The following is a 20,107-nucleotide window of genomic DNA, read 5'->3' as shown; positions in this document are numbered from 1 at the left end:
CGTGAGCAGGGGAGGAGTGGAGAGAGAGAGGGAGACATAGAATTCAAAGCAGGCTCCAGGTTCTGAGCTGTCAGCACAGAGCCTGATGTGGGGCTCAAACTCACAAACCGTGAGATCATGAAGTCAGATGCTTAACTGACTCAGCCACCCAGGAGTCTCTCAAGAGGAAGTTTCTTAAAGGGATTGCCATATGCTAAAGAGGACTTACGAATTACTGGAGGCCTAGCTGTTGTCAAACTAAGGTTGTTTTTCCCTCTAGCAAAGCATTATCATTAAGATAGTAGGGAGTTGCTGGAGATTAGGTTATTGATAAGATCGCCCTTTTCTTGTAATATTACTAAGATATTTGTAAACTGATGGAGACTCTATCACTTTAACCATTTTCTGTCCTTTGTTCTTGGGCAGCCAAGGGTGCCTGAGGAATACCACACTGATCCCACCCAGCCGGAGGGGGTGGGAAGGTGGGGTGGGGGTTTGTGCTAGCTTACGCTTGGCCCTCAGCTTGCCTTATGGTCCCTCATGAGTGTGTCATCCTCAAATAATACATCCTTGTGCACAAAAAGTAATTGAGAGGGTCTCCTGTCATTTGAAACAAACTGTTAATGCTAAAATGTTGGGCCATTTGGGGATGGAAAACTGCAGGTATCTATGGTGTGGGTTGCCATATTCCCCACCTTTGGAAACCAGCTCCAATGTTGACTGTATCTAACGGAAAACATATAAGCTTTAGAGTTATTCATACTGTAAATCCTAGTTCTTCCAACAACAAACTATGTGACTTTGGACAGTGGCTTCATTTGAATGGTGGCTTCATGTCCCTCAGCCCTGATTTCCTATGGGTTCAATTGGGATAACAATGTCTGCACCCCAGTACTGTTCTGAGATTCCAATGCAATAATGTATGCCATGGGCCAGGCACATAGTTGGGGCTCCCAGAAACCAGCCTTTTTCTTACTGATTTCTAAGAGCTTTTTGTGGCTTTTTTTTTTAAGTTTATTTATTTATTTAGAGAGAGACAGAGACAGCATGAGTGGGGGAGGGGGAGGGAGAGAGGGAGAATCCCAAGCAGGTTCCATACTGTCGGCACGGGGCCCAACGTGGGGCTCCAACTCACGAAACCATGAGATCATGCCTGAGCCGAACATTTGACCAACTGAGCCACCCAGGTGCCCCTGTGGCCAACTCTTAATTGTAAATATGGCAAATATTTTTCTTAGTTTGTCCTTTGTTTATTTTGAGCCAAACACGTTAATAGACAAATCCATCAATATGTTCCTTTGTGGTTTCTGGATCTTGTTTGTTTGTTTCCACGCAGAGGTGGATTTTCTGTGAAGTTGAAGAAGCTTATGCTTCAGGGTCCCCCACCTCCTTGGGCCCTGTACCTAATTTTGTATTTGTAATTTTGTATTATTTTTCCTAAAATGGCTCCTCAAATGATTTCATCTTCGGGCCTCACAAAATCTGGGGCTGTCACCAATGATATGCTCTGAAAAGTCACCTTGCCCCAAATTATGAAACTCTTTAATATGATTAGTTTTATATCTTTTCACTTATTTTTATTTTCTAAGTTTTCAGCGCTAACAGGGATTACTAGTGTGGTAATTTTTTTCAGAGTTGATTTTTCTCAGAACAAAATAGAGCTCTACCATCCATTCATTCATTCATCCAGGCTCTTCTCTCACCTTCTGCACCCAACTGGGTAGTGAGGTGGGTTCTGGGGAGGGGACAGGCAGGGGTGGCCTGGAAGGCTTCGTCATGGTGGCAATGGGGATGCTAGTAGAGCAGGGGCAGGTGTGCTAGTTTCCGGTTCCTAGGGCTGAAATTGAGTGCCTCAGAACAACAGAAATGGACTCTCTCTAGTCCTGGATTCTGGAAGTCTGAAATTGAGATATTGGCAGGACACCTGAAGGCCGGAGGGGAGCATGTGGTCCATGCTGTTCTCTCAGCCTCTGGCGTTGCTGGCAATCCTCGGCATCCCTTGGCTTGTAGAAACCTCACTCCAGTCTCCACCTCTTTCATCATATGGCATTCTCCCTGTGTGTGATTGTGTGTCTCTTTTTTCTCATACGGACACAATCCATATTGGATGAGGTCCCATCCTTATGACCTCATCTTGATTACGTCTGCAAAGAGACGATTTCCAAATAAGGTTACATTCACAGGTCCCTGAAGTTAGGACTTCCACATATCTTTTGGGTGAGACACAACTCAATTCATAACAGGGGGATGTGGAGGCTGATTATTCCTCACCTCGGTCCTTTGGCCGGACCTTGAGAGGCACCTGCACCATCAGGTGCTCACCCAGCTCTGATTGCACCCTTCCAGGAAGGAGGAGCTCACTGCCCCTGGGTGAGTCTCTTTCTTTCCTTTCCTTCTGTTCCCCCAACAGGTCTAGCAGAGATGAGTTGTGGCTCCTGAAATGCAGGGCAGGGTTTGAATGATGACCCCATGACAACGCTGTGTCCTAGTACATCAAAAACGCACACAAAAGGTGCCCATGACTTCTTGTTGAATAAATGAAAGACCCTGGGCAAGGTGCCAGTTTCCTTATCAATAAGATAAAGATAATAAAGTACTGATCTCCAAGAGGTTGGGAAGATTAAATGGGATGATTAATGTGCCTAATCCAACCCCGCATGTACGAAATGCTCAAGCAATGTTAGCTAGAATAAGCACGCTAATATGCCATAGCAAAGGTTGGATAATATTAATGAATAATTAATATTATTAGTAAATAATAATAGTAATCCTCCAAAGGTAGTCTGTTCCACTTAGAACAAAAGCCACAGTCCTCATGATGTCCTGCTCTTTCACATGCCCCCTTGCCACTCTCCAGCCGCAGGACCCTGCTCTCTGCTCAGCCACACTGGCTCCCTCATTGTTCCTCAGACACCCCATGTGTGTTCCCATCTCAAGGCCTTTGGCTGTGCTTCCCCTGTGCCTGGAAAGTTCTTCCTCCAGACATTTGCATCATTCACTCCCTCACTTTATTTAGATCTTTGCTCCAGGGCCCCTTCCTCACAAAGCCTTCCCTGAACACCCTATTTCAGCTAGCATCTGCATCACTCCCTGCTCCTCTGTTTTATTTTGCTATGTATAGCACTTTCCATCAGACACCAGCCACTTGTTTCTTCTCTCTCTCCTGTCAGCCAGAATGTGCGCTCCAAAAGAAGCCTTTGCCTCATTCACTGTTTCATCCCTAGCACTGGAACAGGGCCCAGCATGTAGCTGGTACTCAGTAAGTATTTCTAAGATGAAGGGACTTGTAGAGCAATCCCCACACCTGTCAAACACTGTTTCTCATTACCTGTCTATCCTGCTCCTTGCAATGACCCTAGGAGGTGGCCAAACCAAGGATTATTTCCGTAGATAAGGATGGGGCGCCTGGGTGGCTCAAGTTAGTTAACTTGACCTGAGCCTGACTTCAGCTCACGTCATGATCCATTGATAAGGCATATGAAGCCCAGAGAGGTGAAGCAATTTGCCTAAGCTCTTGGAACTAATTACTTGGGAATTAGTAATTACTGGGATTCAGGCTCTTAGAACTAATTCCTTGGGAAGCTGGGATTCAGGCTCCAGTCTGTGACGCTGTGGGTCTCACGCAGACCTGAGTGGCCCTCAGGGATTCACTGATAATCAGTCACACTGTTGACATCCAGGGTTGACAGGGGGACCAGACCAAACCAAAGTAAATTCTCCCTCTCCCCTCCCCCCCTTGACGAGCATGTCCAATAGGTTTGGTCCTCTTTCCCTTGGGCTGTACCAGAGGAGTTCCCTGGTATCCTCCTCCAGAGAGGGGCGGGTGTCTTCTCCTCGGAGCCCAGCAGAGGGCGCGGTGGAGACAGTAAGCTTGGCTCTATCCCATCCTCAGGGACTGACTCCGGGTGAGGTGGGCTGACAGGACAGTCTGTGGGTCTGGGTGGCATGTGGCTCCAGGGTCCTGTGTCTGCTCCGCTCTGCTGTGTGCTCAGGCGTCTTCTTGACCAGAGCCCGGGGTTTCCTTGGACCCCCGTTGGAAGGCTGACTCTAAATCTAGTGAGGTACGAGGAAGGAGCTTTGTAAGTCCCTGTCCTCCTGGCCCCACTGAGGAGCTGGTACCTGAAGCTGCCCTGCACTGCCACCTCTGGCTGAAGATGAAAGATGTCCCCTCAATCAGAAGTGTTGGTGGAGCGCCTCTGGGGTGGAGGGGGTGGGCGGGTAGATGGGGGCTCTGTGGAGCCAGGAGAAAGGTGAAGCCGGCTTCCCTACCACTGCCTAGAGAGCCCCCCGCATCAAACGCTTGTCAGGAGAGTGATTCTTCCTTGAAGTCACAGCTTCTCCAGGGTGTTTCCTCCTCTTGGCTCGGATGGCCTATCACCGGCCGTGGCTGCACCGTCATCTACCTGCAGTCCCATCTACCTCCCCCACTGTAGAGGAGGGGGCTCTTGCCTGGGAAGACATGGTGTCTCACTGCTACCGTGTCGCAGCCCTAGCACAAGGCTGGCAGTGAGTGATGAGACGCTCACCTTTGAATGTACGAATGAATAAATTAACGTGGGGAGCTGAGTGTTTTGTAATTGGATTCGAAGCAGATCTGGTACAGATCAGGACAAGAATGATCATGCCGTTGGGTATCAAGTATAGTCACTCGCTCGGATTGCCAGGAAGTCAATGAGCTTGTTTCAAGGCCAGACTCTTACACAGGACTCTATCTGGACCCTGACCCCAAGTTTGTGTTCTTGAAGAGACACACCTTTTCCCTCATGCCCCAGTTATATAAAATTCGTGTTCCACAAAACCTGGATTCATTGTTGCATTCCATAGAATGCATTCCATTATTGGTCCTTAATATGTGTCTAGCCCTGTGCCAAGCCCTGGGAATAGAGCAATGAACGTGACACTCCCCGCCATCTGGGAGCTCTCAGCACAGTGGAAAGCCCGGCAGCAAGCAGGTGGTCAGAGCGCAGTGTGGTGAGTGCTAGAAGGGGAGTTGGAGTATAGAGAGGCCACCTAGCAGACAATTATGTTTTGGCTGTCTACCCAAGTTCCCTTCCAAAGTTCTTCTTTCCCTCCACACTGTAAGTCTTTGCAGGCACCAGGGCCTGCTTGACACAGCAGTGGCCCTGAAGATCCAGGCTTCGCAAGGGGAGAACACGTGTATCCAAGCCTAGTCAGTTGTGGGCTTCTGCCTGGGGCTCTGAACCTGGACCGATGTCACTGGGGGATTCAGATACCGGCACAGGAGGCTCTGGGGTGTGATGGGGGTGCTGGAAACATTGCTGTGGTCAGGCGGTTTCTGTGGTTCAGGCTACCCAGCTTCCCTTAGTCCCTCTTCATTTCTAAGTCTGGTCTCAGGGCTCCCTTGAAGGGAGTTCCGATAAAGTTCCTTTCTACTCAGTTTGTCCAGCGTAAGTTTCTCTTCTTTGCATCCAAGAGCTCTTGATTGGTACAAACTCCTCACCTAGTCTTGGCAGAGGAAGGCAAGCTTTCCAAATGTGGAACATTTATGCTTATCTCTGAAGGATGAGTGAGAATAAGCTAGATGAAGGGAGATGGAAAAGTGGGAATAGTAAGGAGAACAATGGTCCAGGCACAGGGAGCAGCCTGTGAGAGACCCAGAGATAGATGAAAAAACCAACCAAACAAAACCCAAAACACTTAAAGGGGCAATCAGCAGGGTAACTCCATTGCTCCATTGTTAAAAGAATTTGGATTTTCTTCTGAAGAAAACTTGGAGCCACTAAAGGGCAGAGTTTTAACACTCTGTGATGCAGAGAATGGACTGGAAGAAGAGCAAGATGAACGGAAGGGCAACTGTTCGGAAGTCAATTGCAGTGATTCAGGCGTGAGACAGTGGGGCCTGGTGCGGGGCAGTGCAGTGGAGAGATGGGAAGAAGGCAAGGGCTTCAGTAGCTATCATGGAAGGAAGATGGACAGAATGTGGTTGGGAAGGAAGCGAAGTCAAGGGTGACTCCTTTTGGGCTCAGATGGGAGTATCATTTAGAGCCAGAAAAGGAGGAAATGTTAGTTTGAGGGAGTTTAGTGATGGACACACGGAGTTTGAAGTGCTTGGGGCACATTCAGATAAAGTGTCCAGGAGCTGGTTGGATGTGCAATTTGATGCTCTTCCAAGACACAGACACCTTCAGGATGTAGATGGTAATCGGAGCAATAGAAGTTGAGTGTTGAGCAAAGCATAACAGTAACGTTTATAAGCCAGGCTAGAAAAGAGCTTTAAAAGGACACCGAGAAGCCTGAAGGCAGAGATAAAAATTGCTGAATGCTTTTCATAGGTCAACTGAGAAATGCCCATTGGATTGATCTGCTGATTGGAAGCTCGGGACGGAAGCAGTGAAGGTAAAATGTGAATTCACATACATCAAAGGCCTACTTCCGTAGGAGGCTCTCTTGCTAGTGACATTCACATTACTTTTTCTCGTGGCATTATTCCCATTTTCAAATCAGCTCAGAGGAACAAAGTACCTTGCCTAAGATCACACTGCTACTAAGTGGTAGGAATGAACCCTATCTTGTTACTCAAGTCCGTTCTTTCCACTTTTTCCTTTTAGGTCCAGACCCTGTCAGGTAGAGTAATTTTATTAATTTGTGATTTGGTTCAGTAAATATTCTGTGTGCTAGGCTCTGTTCTAGGTGCTGGGGATAGATACAGCCAAACAGAACAAAAAACTCCATCTCCTCACATTCTGGAGGGAGTTAGACCTAAATATGCAGTAATGGTGGTCATGGCACGATCTAAAAAGGAAGAGAGCAAATTATGTGCGTTTTTTGTTATTAAAGTAAGCTCTACACACCCATGGCACTCGAACTCCAAATCCTGAAGTCAATAGTCACATGCTCTTCCCACTGAGCCAGCCAGGTAGCCCTGAGTTACATTTTTTAAATAGGGTAGACAGTGGTGTCCTAATTAACCCAGCATTTGAGCCACGACTTGGGGAGCCAGTCATCTAGTTATGGGGGTGAGGGGAGAAATGGGAAAAAGCCTCTTATGCTTGGCATGTCCCAGGAAATAGGCCAGCGTGGCAGGAGAATGAATGAGGGCCAAGTTGCAGGAAATTAGAGAAATAGGGTGTTGGGAAAAGGACAGGACAGCAGACTAGATTAGATGTAGGGTTGTGCAGACCCAAGTACTATCTTGACTTAAAACCCACTATACTATGGAATGGTATTAAGATATACCACTGATACTACACCACAGTCGTTATTTTTGTGTTGTCCGGCCATCCATGTATGGTTAGCGTCTCAAGTTACCATGTATTTCACAGGACAATGAAAAGAAATGTCACCAAGTTTGTTGCTATGCATTAGTAAGGGTTCTCTAAATTTGTGAGACTTCCCCTTGAATTTTCTCATCTTTTTTTTTAAAGGTTTGAGAGAGCAACAGTGTGTGTACAGGAGCAGGGGAGGGTCAGAGAGAGAATCCCAAGCAAGCTCTGCGCTGTCAGCACAGAGCTGGACGTGGGGCTCCATATCACGACCCATGAGATCATAGTGAATTGAGAGGTGGACGCTTAATTCACTGAGCCACCCAGGTGCTCCTAAACCGTAATTCCTAAACCTGTAGTTGCTACTTAAGTCACACACAACTTTATCAAGTATCACAATGTTTATTGATAGATACAAGTATATAAAATCAGGGCATGAACATGACTTGATAAATTAAGTAGACTTAATTTCAATACTATAATAAGAGGGACCAATTCAAATTCTCACCATTTGTTTCACACCCACAAAACCACTTCAAGGGCATTAATGATCTCTCAAAACTGATCAGTTTTGTGCAAGTAAACCATGTTTCTTTTAAAAAGACTTGTGCACTTGCCCAGGCTCAAGGATATTAAAATCTAGCACATAAAGCCCATTACTAGAGGTAGAAATACAGGCAATATACTATTACGGCAACAACCATCAATTACAGTTAAGAATTTTTCTGTAACAACCAAATGGATAATCAAATATTGCAACAACTCAAGTATTACTGAGCAAAGTGCATTTCTACAGTATTCAGTGTTGCTATTCAGTTTTCTAACTTAAAACAGCCTATGATAACTGGCAGCAAAGAAGGTCCTTGCAATAGACTGCCTCTGCTTGAGAACTTATGATGTAATTATTGCATGCTGCTAATATACTATCTAAACATTAAAGATACTCCTAAAATATTTGATGGTAGACTATGATTAAGACATTACACTACAAAAAAACCTTATGCAGAAGGAAATCCTAACTGACGTGCTTCTGCTTTAAATATTGTGAAAACATTACAGCGGAATGAATTTTCGCAGTGGTTAGGTCAAATGCAGTTACGTCATAGCAACAGTATGTTTTGCACAATTTAAGGCTTTGGCTGGTTCTTTAGTCAGCTTCTTCCTCAGATTCTTCTTCTTCAGCAGTTTCTAGCCAGGTTAGCCACTGATTCACCTGTAAATTTGTAAGTTAACAGAATTAAGCCATACTTCTGAAAGAGAAACTCAAATCCAGTTTTGACTTAGCTCCTTTAGTGGGTTTGCTAGCTTGATCCTGAGTTTTAGGTGGTACACCCTTTATAACAAAAGCCTCAGAACATACTGTAAATAGTACTTGGCTATTAAAGAGAATTTATTCTTTATATTTGGGAAGCTGTTGACTTTTTGACACTGCTTCCAATCACATCATAGGCTCATTTTAGTTATGGGACAGGGGCTCCTCCCAAACCTGAATTATGTTAGCAATACTGGGGAGAGAGAGGAGAGAAAGATCCCTAAAAAGATTTCTAGCCCTACCCCAGAATTGCTAGCAGATTCCCCAAGGGCAGGGAGAATGATTAGCTCACAAAGCTCACCTGTGAACCTTAGGAAGAAAATACTGTAGAGACCAGTGCTTCTCAAAGCCTGATCCCCTATGAAATCAGCACGAGAATCGCCTGGACTGTGTTGTGTACCACAGACCCGCTAAATCTGATTCTCTGAAACTGGTTTTTCAACTACTCTGTAGGTGATTAATGTACTGTGATTTTAGAATCCCCAGAGATATAAAGGTCTTCCCCTAGGACTAGAATTCCACTCATAGAAAATGAAGATGTGAGAAATGAGAAGCAATCTCTTCTTTACTAACATTTTTTTAAAAGCTTAAATCCAATCTTGTGCAATCACTCAACCATTCAACCTTTGGGAGTAGCTTTACTTCTAAAAAATGTTAGCCGCCAACATCTTACATATGTATCACTAGGATAGAAGCCTTTCACCACTTCACAGCTTTCCCTCACTGTACTATTTTTACCAAAGCTTGTAAACATGCAGAAAGATACATACAGATAAAACTACAACTATTTTGCCTCCTGTACTTCACTAAATACTAAGTAAACTGAAAAAAGCACACTAAATGCCTCCAACAAAAGATTTACCTGGAACAAAGCCTTGCCTTTCCCAGGAAATTCTTGGGTTATATCTTCTTTCCAAGCCAAAAAAGCTTCTTCTTCAATAATTTCCATGTCATAAAAGTGAACAAAAAAGCGGAGCAACATGCCTAAAAGATAACACACAAACCCCATGATCTAGTGTGATGTGGAAAAAACTGCCCCACGCTCGCCACTGTCCGGCTACTGTCCTCGGCCACTCACCTTTGGGGAAGTTGCTGTTGTAGCAGTGCACCTGCAGAGCATACAGGGCACTGACTTGCAGATCAACGTGATCATGAAGGAATTTCTGCATTACTGGCTTGAAAGAAAGCAGCAGTTGTTTTTCCTGCTCTAACTGTTCTTTGGAAGGAGCAGAGGAAGAATCTGTCTCATCACTGGGTGGGTTTACTTCACTAGAAATATACTGTAAGAAGCTGCACAGAAAGAGATCTTGTCAGAACCCCAAAGCAAAATTTTCTAGCCCAAGAAAGACAATCCTTAGTCCCTTGCCTTATACTTTTTTCTAATAAATAAAACAAGTGTTAATGTAACCCTGGACTTTACCTTACCTAGTCATTAAGATGTTCACAAATCCTTTATCTACATGAAGTTTGGGGGAGATGTTATCTTTAATCCATTTATATATGGTTTGAGGGGATGGATCCAACTTTATTTGCTTCAACAATTCCTTCTCCAATTTGAGGAGTGGGAATAAGAAACTCAGTCCCTTTCCTTCCAAAATCTCCAACATGCGGTCCTTATTCTGATCAATTTCTGAAGAGACAAAACCATCTACACATCAGCAGGTAGTTGATTTTAGCCAGTTGGCCTGTCTAGAAAATGGCTTTACAAATGATTTCCCAAATGTACAAGATTTATAATAACCCAGCAAAGCAAACACTTAGTATCTGAATCAAATGAGAGCAGTTAAATCATTATCACTTTTCATAAAGGTGAAATCTAACCTATGGTAATGCTTATCATTATCTGGACAAGATAATCCAGTCTGATTTGTATAGATCCACTCAAGATACTAAAGACTCTTCAGATTTTGTATTAAGAAAAAAAATCCCCAAAATTCTCTTACCTGGGAGCATTTTCTGCATATTGACCTTGCTTTGTTGAAAAAGTTCTGTTAACCATTCTCGATCTTGTAATTTAGCTAATTGCTGAAGACAAAGTAAGAAGAGAGGAAAATGGGTGCCACTTTCCAGTGGTTGAGCTAGTTCTGAAATGCTCACCAGCTCTGAAATGATGGCACGAGCTGCAAACTGTGCTAAATATGATTTCACCAAGGGGATGTCAACCTCCAGTTTGGGGCACTGGTCCAATACGTTCAGGAAAGCCTTAGAAGGAATACACAACACAATCAACTTAGCAGTTCTCAAACGTGAATGCAAAAAAGTTCTCCCAGAATCAGAGCAGCATGCTCACCTGCATGAAGTTGTCACTGGTGGCTATCCCTTCCTGTTTGAGCAAACTGATCAAAGAACTTGCTTTTTCTTTATCTTCATCACTTCTATCTAGTGACAGGATAATTACTTTGCTTAACATCTCAGGAAGAAAGTGTTTAGGAGCCCTCATCTCTCTCACACCACTGACCGCTTCATTCGCGTTCCCACTATTCAGATATTCAGTCACAACAGTTTCCTGAAAAGAACACAATCCAAATCTCTTCAGTGTTTTCCTATCTCAAATATACTCCATGAATCAGACTATGGGATTATTTGAAACTTACAGTTAGTTTAAGCAGTTCTTCCTTTGATGGTGGTGGCTTTTTACTAGTCTTGGCAGGCTTTTCCTGGATAAGTGGAGGATTAGTTTTGAGACCAAGCTGAGGTGTCTAAAAACAAACAAACACAGCAACATGATAAGTATGATTTAATTTTTTTAAAAGTGTGTGAAGTTATAAGAAAGACCCTAAAAAAAATCTTCAGACATCTTCATAAAATACCATAACCATAGAAAATACTATCCTACTACAGTCCATACCTGTCCCAGAGGTGGTGTTTGAGTGCGTGGTGGTTGTGCACTAGGAGGAATCATAGTTATCTGGGGCTGAAGCTTTGGCACTTGATTTTTATTCATTAAGAACGACTGAGCAGGCCTCAGGCTAATCTAGAATTGAAAACAAAACAAAGTTAACATGCAGTTGGTAAACATTAGATCCAACATCCTAAGATTAATTCAGTATATACAGACATCCTAGAATCTAGGGCAGAAGTTAGAGAATGGACCGCTGAAAAGTAAGCTCCGTGTTAACGTAACTTCTGGCAAGAAAACTAAAGATCTGATCCACATGAAAATAATACACAGTTACAAAAATCTTATATTTGTACTAGGATTCTCCTAGAATAAGCATCGCTAAAATATTAACTAGAAAATGTCTTGTTTTATTCTTATAGTTAAGTCATTCTATATACAGAAAAAGACAATTACAATCCTGACAACCATTTTCTTTGCTTTAATTGAAGATTTTAACAGACTTGCCCTCATATCTCATAATCTTCGCTCATAGGACGCTGGACATCCAAAGAAAGAAAAAGAAGTACAGAAAAGAAAGAATTAAAGAACTCCAGCATTAAGTCCTCTTAATAACGCGTCTTATTTATAATCATCGGGCAATAGATTTCTGAATTGACAAACTATGGTATAGAAGTAACATAGGCAAATGTACCTCATCTGCATTAAGCTGTCCTTTCTTAGAAAACCGAGGTGGCATATCCTTCGACTGTCCTTGCAGCTGGGATAAGAGTCCCTGACTCTGGTTATGGTAGAGCTGGCTTAGCCCCTATTTTAGAAAGGGAGAAAGAAAGTCTAGATAAAAAGGGGTCCACAAATTATGGTAATCAACTACCAAAGGGATGAGCCAAGCCATAAGGAAAGCTAAACTGAATATGCCCAGAGAAAGTAAAGATGCAACAAGGGAAGAATAAAAATCTAGTCCTATCAAATAAAAACGCTGTGATTTTACTAATTTTAAGGATAAGCATCTTACCCAGTTTTAAGTAACTGGTCACACAGATGCTTTGGTTTAGAAAAACAAACATGACCCTAAAATATCACTTTTAAGAAAGCAAAAAATAAATCCTATGTATTGCAGGATTTAATATTTGTTGCCTAAGCATTCTTACGTTTCCTTACCTGGCTTTTCATAAACTTGCCTCCCATCTCTCCAAACTGCGATTGTGTGGGAGGCATGATGTGTCCCCCATGGCCATTGAAGAGTTGATTAGAACGATGACGCCCCATGGTGGGTGAAAATCTATCCTGGATAACTCCTGGACCAGTACCAATTCCGCTACCTTAAAATACATACAGGAACAACTCTTTACAACTCTGCTACTGTTAAAACATTTAAAGTTGATTTTTTATTTTAACAAAACCACGGTTTTGTTCAAAATCACCTGGCATTTGTCCAAACATATCAGCAAGTCCTCCAAGTGGGTCCCTATCCATTTTCATCCTGGGTGGCATGAACGGTCCCTCCAGAAAGAAGTCACTTCTCATCCCTTGAGCCATAGGAGCAGGAATAAAGACTCCTAGATCCTTTAGAAATAGTGAATAAACACCTGATTCTAGACACTATTTTACATAAATAATTCTCATTTGGGGGGAAAAAAACCCTTTCAGACTACTGGAGGGCTAATTATGCAATTTCTATATATAATTTCTTCCCCAAATGATAAACAAGAAACTAAAAACATTAATAAGCTCCACCAGTAAGAGGAGTCTCAAGTGTTAATAGGATCCTTGTGGTTCAATAAACTTAAAACCAACTGGATTAAAAAAACATCAGTATCTTACTTTTACTGCATCTTGACGGATTTGATTGATCGTCTTTGGTCCATTGTCAAGAAAAGCCTTGCGAGGAACCCAATGGTGTTCTCGCAACTCTACGGTATCCTTTAATTTAAAAGTAGTTCTGGTAAGTTTTAATTTTAGTATTTCCAAAGAAAAGAAATCAGCTTATCAACACAGTTAAACCAGTTTTACCTGCAGCAGGAAACGAATCCTCGCTGGCAATTCCTTACTTAGCATCAAGGAGCACATTCGGGCAAAGTACTGATCCATTAAGGACTAATAGAAGAGAAAAATACTTCGCTAAAACATGTTATGACAAAAGTGTAGTATTTAAGGCTTTTAAGACTTCTCACGTTATAATCAAAGTTGATGGGCTAATATGATAATCCCCTATATCACAAAAACAAGTCCTTTGATTTGAAGAAAATTAACACAAGCTACTTATTAATAACATACCTTGGCTCGTTCATGGTCTAATCTAGGTCCCACTGTCCTCATTATCTGACAGAGGCACTCCAAATCCTCTCCCATATCTTTGAGTTGGACTCTCTTCTTCTTTTCCAAAAGCTACCAAAAAATGCCAATGTGTTGACAAAATCTTATTTAAGTTGTAACACTTTTCTACCTGTATTTTACAAAACACACTGCATACTTCAAGTCACTATTTACAACATTTAACTAGCAGTTTTGCTGACCATTCTGAAATATTAAACTAACCTACCAACATTCTCAGATAGTACAAAGTAATTATAATTGACCCCCTCCCACAAATAATCATGTAACCAGTGATAAATCTAAGCCTACATTCACATACTTACTGTTTTGATGCACTTATGAAGGATAGATTCATGAATAAGATCAAGCTTTCCAAGTTCTCCAATGAATTTGATGTTCCCCAACATCTTGATCTTAGCAATGGCTCTCTGTTCCTCCTCCTCGGGGAGGAGGGGATTTTCACGCTTATCATAGACTGAAAATACACAACAGAAAAAAGTCAACATTCAGAATGAAATTCAATATCCCCAATAGTACTTAGGTATCAAACATAAACTCTCACCATCAACATTTCTGGTTCGGTTTTCAAATTCATCTTGTAATTTGGAAATTAGGAGGCGTCTGAATGTCTATTGGAAACAAAGACATTTGGCAGGTTTTGTTAAATGAAATCTTTCAAATCAACTTTGAAATAAGCAAGCAAACACTACCACTTACTGTGCTTTGCTTCTGTCCTGGTTGACCCTCTGCTGCTGGGCCATCAAAGTTTGGTGCATCTTCTGCCAATCGCAGACATAGCTGAGCATACAGTGAGCTATACTTTGGCTCTTCTAGGGCTTTGTCCACAATCTACAGAAAATGGCATTTTTCTTTTTTTTAAATAGGACAACCTTCTGAAAGTACCCTTCCTTTAATACTTCCTTATAAGCCTTAAGGATCTTAAACCTCCTAACTTTACTGACAAACTCTGCCTCATTTACCTTATGCATATAAAATGATTATTAGCACACAGCCTGAAAAATACAAGCACTTAAACACTAGCTGCAACACGGTACCAAAAAAGTCCAACTATACAGATCTCATACAAGTAAAGCCCCCCCACCCCCTCCAAGAGTTAAAAATATCTTGGATACTGAAACTATAAACAGACACTGAAATCTTATTATCGACTATCATACAATTCATTTCCAAGACCAAAATAGGTTTTCCACAGAAAGAAAAACACAAAAAATGTGAATAGCCTGTGCTTAGCCCATTTAACTCTCCAAACATTGTATGAACAATTTACAAATTCACCTTTTAGGACAAAGGACAACCACACTTGGGGTAAGCACTATGTGATGTATGAAATTAGCAAATCTCTGTTGTATATGTGAAACTAATATGAAATTGTCACACTATATTTCAACACAAAAAATAAAAACCCACCTCTTAAATCTGATGCCATTAAAAGTCGGTTATTTTTAAAATCACCATCACAATTCAATAAACACGTAGCTCACGCCTCCAAGTTTTAAGCAACAATGTACAGAAAACTTGGGTCTGTTAACTATTTTACTCTCCCTTTCAGCTAAGCCAATTTTTAACTTACCAGCAGTATGACCCCTTTAAGGATGAGTTTAGACTCTACACCCACATTGAGGAGCTCAAGGCATAGCTTGTCAAACTTTTCAGGAGTAAGCTTATTTAGTATGCTGGGGAGAAAGGAATCATACTAAGTGTCAGGCAACACACAAAAAATTAGAGTTGAAAAACAACTTTGAAATTAATTTTTTCTTCAAGACCCATCTTACCCATATAACCAAAGGTATGTTAAAATAAAGCTGTTATTCAGGTAATATCTGTACCTGCTTCGGGGTCCCCAGCTGTTTGACAAATCTTTCTCACTACCTCAAAAGTCAGAGAGCAAGAATCTTAAGGCTAAAATCCAGGAACTAAGACCAATGTGTTCCATGCTTCTTCAGTGGGTTACACATCAGGCATGGGAAATATCAGGACAAAAAGGCTTATGTATTTTAACTCAATGACCACAAGCAACCCTTAAGCCTCAAAATAGCCAACATGCTGCTCTTCAGTTTAAGATAACTGCCAACACTGGCATTCGTTAAAATACACACTTTGGACGTGAACATTGCCTTCTAAGTAATACAGCCTACACACGAGACAAACCCAGCCAACTCATTCTTTTTCCCTCGTTTTAGTGAAAGAAAAAAGCAGATCTATAAACTTACCCTCTTACTTTCCTGAAGATTGCATCATGTCGTTCTTTTTCATTTGCGGAGTTGTTTGCTGCGGAGTTGTCATCTCGTCTAGTGCTTCGTGCAGGAATCCATTTCTGAGCGTTTTGCCCTGGGGTTTTCCCCAGGAACTCGCTAGTAAAAATTTATAAGATTCCTAATTAAGATGATTTAAAACCTAGCACAGTCACTTATCAAACGTCATCCCACTCGGATATCTTTCTAAATAGAATAAGCAGTTTACATGTTTTCAGTTTCCCTTACAACTAAGCAACTCGCAATCAATGCTTCTCAAATTCAGAATCACCTGAAGGGCTCGTTAAGAGAGATTGCTGGGCCCACCCGCAGTTTCTGTTTTAGTGGGTCTGGGGTAGGACTAGATAATTTGCATTTTTAATAAACTCCCAGGTGATGCCAATGCTGGTGGTTCTAGGAATCACACCTTGAGAACCAACATTTTCTAATGTTGTGTGACCATGTTCCTTGCATGCATACAGCTCTACCACTAATTAGTACAGGTAACTGCTGATAATAGTAATTGTTGATTTCTGAATATTAATGAAAACAATCCAAAGAGCTAAGGATAAAGAGTAGTTCGAGAGCCCTAATTCAGGTAATTTAGCAAAAAGGATAATTAAGAGCTGATATTCTAAGATACGTAGCAGAAACCATGCCCAGTATGATTAAGATTCTCGATATCTAGAACTACATTGTTATATGTGTGAAATACTATTAAACTAAATCTGTTCTATGGCAACTCATGGCTTCTACACACTTACTATACCTGTTGCCAGCAGTCTTGGGATAGTGCTGAGGTGCACCCCTACTTCCTCCTCCGCCCGAAGAAGCACTATTTAAAAGAAAAACTTCTTTAAAAATCCATATGCCACCTGTCTCACTTAAAAGGGCTAAAGGGTGTCTTTAAATATTCTGTATTTCAGAAATTACACTACAGACGAAGAGGAAACTGGGCCTAAAGGAAAGTCAAATCACTGACGACTACTCTTCAGAGGACAAACAAAAAGATAATGAGAAGTGAAGAAAAAAAAAAAAAAAATGTACGTGGCACATTATACATTGAACTTGCAGCATATTAAGTCAGAATTACTTAGCGTGGGGATTCTTTTGATTTTGTGATTGGTCTCTTGGTAACAATTGCCAAAAATAAATCTCCACATACCTGAAACGAGAAGCACCCCCTTCTGCGATCGCACTCTCCACTTTGGCGGCTTGACAACGAAGAATCTTCAAAAGAATAATATTAATGGATGGGGTGGGGAGGGAAGAGGATGGGAGAAATGAAAAACCTAGAATGAAAAAGAGTACCAAAATTAGACACTGCTAACATACAAATCTATGAAGTTTCCTTCAATTAGAATTTATTTCAGATCCTGGCACTGCAGTTAACTGAACTTTGACTGCATTGCAGATCTCCTAAGACTAAAATAGAAAGTACTCAAACACAAGTGGACAATTATTTTGCTTAGCCACCTGGAAATTCCCTTATGTTCAAAGATGCAAAGAACCTTCACAAATACAAGAGACAGCATTTCAACTGTGAACAACGAATCTTTGAAAAAGCCACATTCTACTTTCTTGAAAGCTGAGCACCGATATCAAGAACAGAAAACCTAACTTATCCGCATGGGCACATTATGTGGAAAATATCCTAAGTTTGCACTGCCTCGATGACGAGCCCAGCGGGCCGAATAAGACCTGACTAAAGGCTGTTCAGCAGTTTTCCTTCACTGTCCGTTCTTTTAACCCCTCCGCACACAGGGCATCCAGGAAGATGCGAGAGGGACATGGGTGTACGGTGGCTGGCACTCAGCAGGCGGAAGACACCGGCAACAACATGGCAGCAGGAACCTCCGCCCCATTTTTTCCCTTCCTGGGAACAAAAGAGCAGTGGATTCCTCCCACCCAGGCTGAAGTTAGGGAAGTGCTTCCGACAGCCTCCCCTCGAAGCCGCTGGGGGCAAGCCTCGGCGGGGAGGAGCGGAGGCCGCCCCCGCCGGCCCAGCGCCCGGCCCTTTGTTCTCCAGGCAGGAAGGCGGCCTCCTTCCCACCCGCCGCCTCCGAGCGGGCCCCCTCCCTCCGCATAAATCCCCGAGGGACTGACAGCCGCTTCTCCGTTCCCTTCCCTGCTGACAAAAGGACGCAAATCCTAGTTTTCTCTACCCTCGCCGGTCCCAGGCAGGGCCCGCTCCCCGCCGGCACCGGGGCCTCACATACCGCCTCCCAGCCGGGAGGACGGACTCCGGGACTCCTACGCCTCGGCTGGTCCCGCGCCAACGGCCGGGCCCTCCCCGCCGGCCTGCACGTCGCTCCCCGCCGGTGCGCGCGCGGCCCCGCCACGCTCTCTCCCTCCGAACACACGAGCGCCTCGGCCCGCCCTGACCCCGGCCACCGACAGCCACGATGACGGCCGGGGGACGCCACGGCTCCCGGTTTCCTTCTACTCCATCAGCAACGGGAAAGGAGAACAAAGGAGAAGAATTTCTAGGTGCCCGGAGCGCGGAAAACACGCTAACAAGGGCCGCCCCGCCCGGCTCCGCCTGCGGCCGCCATTTTGTACCGCTCGAGAAGAAGCGGCCAGGGGACGGCGGCCATTTTAGAGCGCTCTACTCGGCGGCGGCTCCACTCACCTTCACCGAGAACTCAGCAGCTGCCGCCGCAGCTGCCTCCTCAGGATCCGGTCGTCGGGGACAGGGAAGGGAGGGGGAAGGGGAACGGAAAACAAAAAAGGGGGAGGGAAGGGGGAGGAAGGAGTCGGGAACGACTTGAAACTCTCAGCTCAGAGGAGTCGCTGCCGCAGCCACCACCCGGTACTCGCCGCCACCTCCATAGAGCTCCGACTCGCTGCTGGCGCTGAGGCGTGTCTGAAGCCGAACTTATCACTCTGGAGCAGCCGAACCCACCAGAGCCGCCCCGAATGGCTCCTTCGCCACCCAATCAGCAGTCTGGTTGCAGTCTACCACCAATCCGCGTAGAGCGGTGGGGAGGAGTCACAGGGCCAAGCTCGGTTGCGGCGCAGCCCCGCCGCAGTGCGCAAAGCCATATTCGCGAAGGCTCTGAGACCAAGCCAGTGGCGTAAGGGGAGCTGAGTACCGTGGAGATGCGGGCCACTTGCGTAAAGTCGGAGAGCCCTTCTGCGTCTGCGTTGGTGTGGCTGTCTCATCTTCCTCCTCTTTGTTCCCTGACTCTACCCTTGCTCGAGTTGTGTAGCCCTCTTCCCCTGTACCTCGTTTTCTCACCGGGAATATGGGGGTGGAACTCACTTCTCCCCTACCCTACCCGATTCCGGTCCGTGGCGAGTCAGAGCACTGATCTAAACTGGCGCCCCCAAGGAGCCTTGATTTCCCTCCCGCAGCCCCGGCTTCTCCGGGACCGGCCTATAGGGTTGAGGCCTGGCGCCCCCGGGGCGCAGTGCCTGGAATAACTATTGGTCTCCAGGTGCTCAGCTACGGCCTCCTTAGGTCGGGGAGGCGGGAGGATGGGTTCAGGAGACAAGAGGATGCACCCAGATGCGTAAAGAACACTTCATTCAGCCTCTCTTTTATTCTACCCCCTGCAGAGTGAATGAGGGATAAAAAGAAGGGGTTTACTGTCTTTGTACCTCACACGAGAAGCAGCTTTTCCCGAAGGAATGTCCGGCCAGCGGTCACAGGAATACCCAGACTATACCAGACTTCTTTGGAAGAAGTATTTGCGGAGCGCGGGCGTTTGGAGGATTTTAATTGCTAGTTCCTGATTTTTGTTTTTTTGGTTTTGTTTACTTGTTTTTAAGCACGTTGAAGATTGTCAGCCGTGTATTTCCATTTTATGTAAGGTTCACCATAACAAATAGGATTAGGCTTTTCAAAGCAGCAGGATGAACTATTTATACTTCTCAGGTAATATTTTTAAGGAGGGCTACCGGAAAATGAAGTGTTCCATCGTTTGCGACATTTCAGCTACAAAAAAAATGGAGTCCTGGCTATGCAAAAATGGAGTCATGTTTCCATGTACTTAGAATAAATTTCCCCATCTTCATTTTGAACATGCAGTTCTCGATACAATGTATATCAAGAGCAAGAAACTGTGTTTTAACATGCATGTCTTTTAAAGAAAGTGTCCAATAAAGGACTGGATTTTCACACACCAGACATGTTTGACAGGTCAAAACAGCTCTTGGTGTTGAAAGCACCTAGTCCGTAATA

General features: G+C 43.8%; 1 protein-coding gene and 1 non-coding gene across 2 annotated transcripts; both read right to left on the bottom strand.

Moving 5' to 3' along the window:
* Window positions 1-7,584: 7,584 nt before the first annotated feature.
* EIF4G2 (eukaryotic translation initiation factor 4 gamma 2) lies at window positions 7,585-18,966 on the bottom strand. The gene is made up of 24 exons (XM_053900619.1): window positions 18,887-18,966; window positions 18,748-18,776; window positions 18,554-18,696; window positions 17,087-17,151; window positions 16,691-16,756; window positions 15,901-16,041; window positions 15,261-15,363; window positions 14,387-14,518; window positions 14,232-14,298; window positions 13,993-14,144; window positions 13,631-13,741; window positions 13,367-13,450; window positions 13,178-13,276; window positions 12,778-12,919; window positions 12,515-12,675; window positions 12,048-12,161; window positions 11,363-11,488; window positions 11,109-11,213; window positions 10,805-11,020; window positions 10,458-10,716; window positions 9,940-10,144; window positions 9,593-9,804; window positions 9,377-9,498; window positions 7,585-8,415 (listed from the first exon to the last, which is right to left on the bottom strand). Exons 1-24 carry the CDS (start codon window positions 18,964-18,966, stop codon window positions 8,350-8,352), a joined length of 3,000 nt encoding a protein of 999 aa, XP_053756594.1. The 3' UTR covers window positions 7,585-8,349.
* Window positions 11,857-11,995, bottom strand: LOC128776348 (small nucleolar RNA SNORD97). Its single transcript, XR_008421425.1, has one exon. It is a non-coding gene; the product is annotated as a small nucleolar RNA SNORD97 (small nucleolar RNA).
* Window positions 18,967-20,107: the final 1,141 nt, after the last annotated feature.

This window comes from Panthera pardus, unplaced genomic scaffold (genome assembly GCF_024362965.1).
Source record: "Panthera pardus isolate Hobbes unplaced genomic scaffold, ASM2436296v1 HiC_scaffold_12, whole genome shotgun sequence".
Taxonomy (NCBI): domain Eukaryota; kingdom Metazoa; phylum Chordata; class Mammalia; order Carnivora; family Felidae; genus Panthera; species Panthera pardus.
Note: the sequence above shows the minus strand (reverse complement) of the source record. Positions and strands in the feature narration are given on the sequence as shown.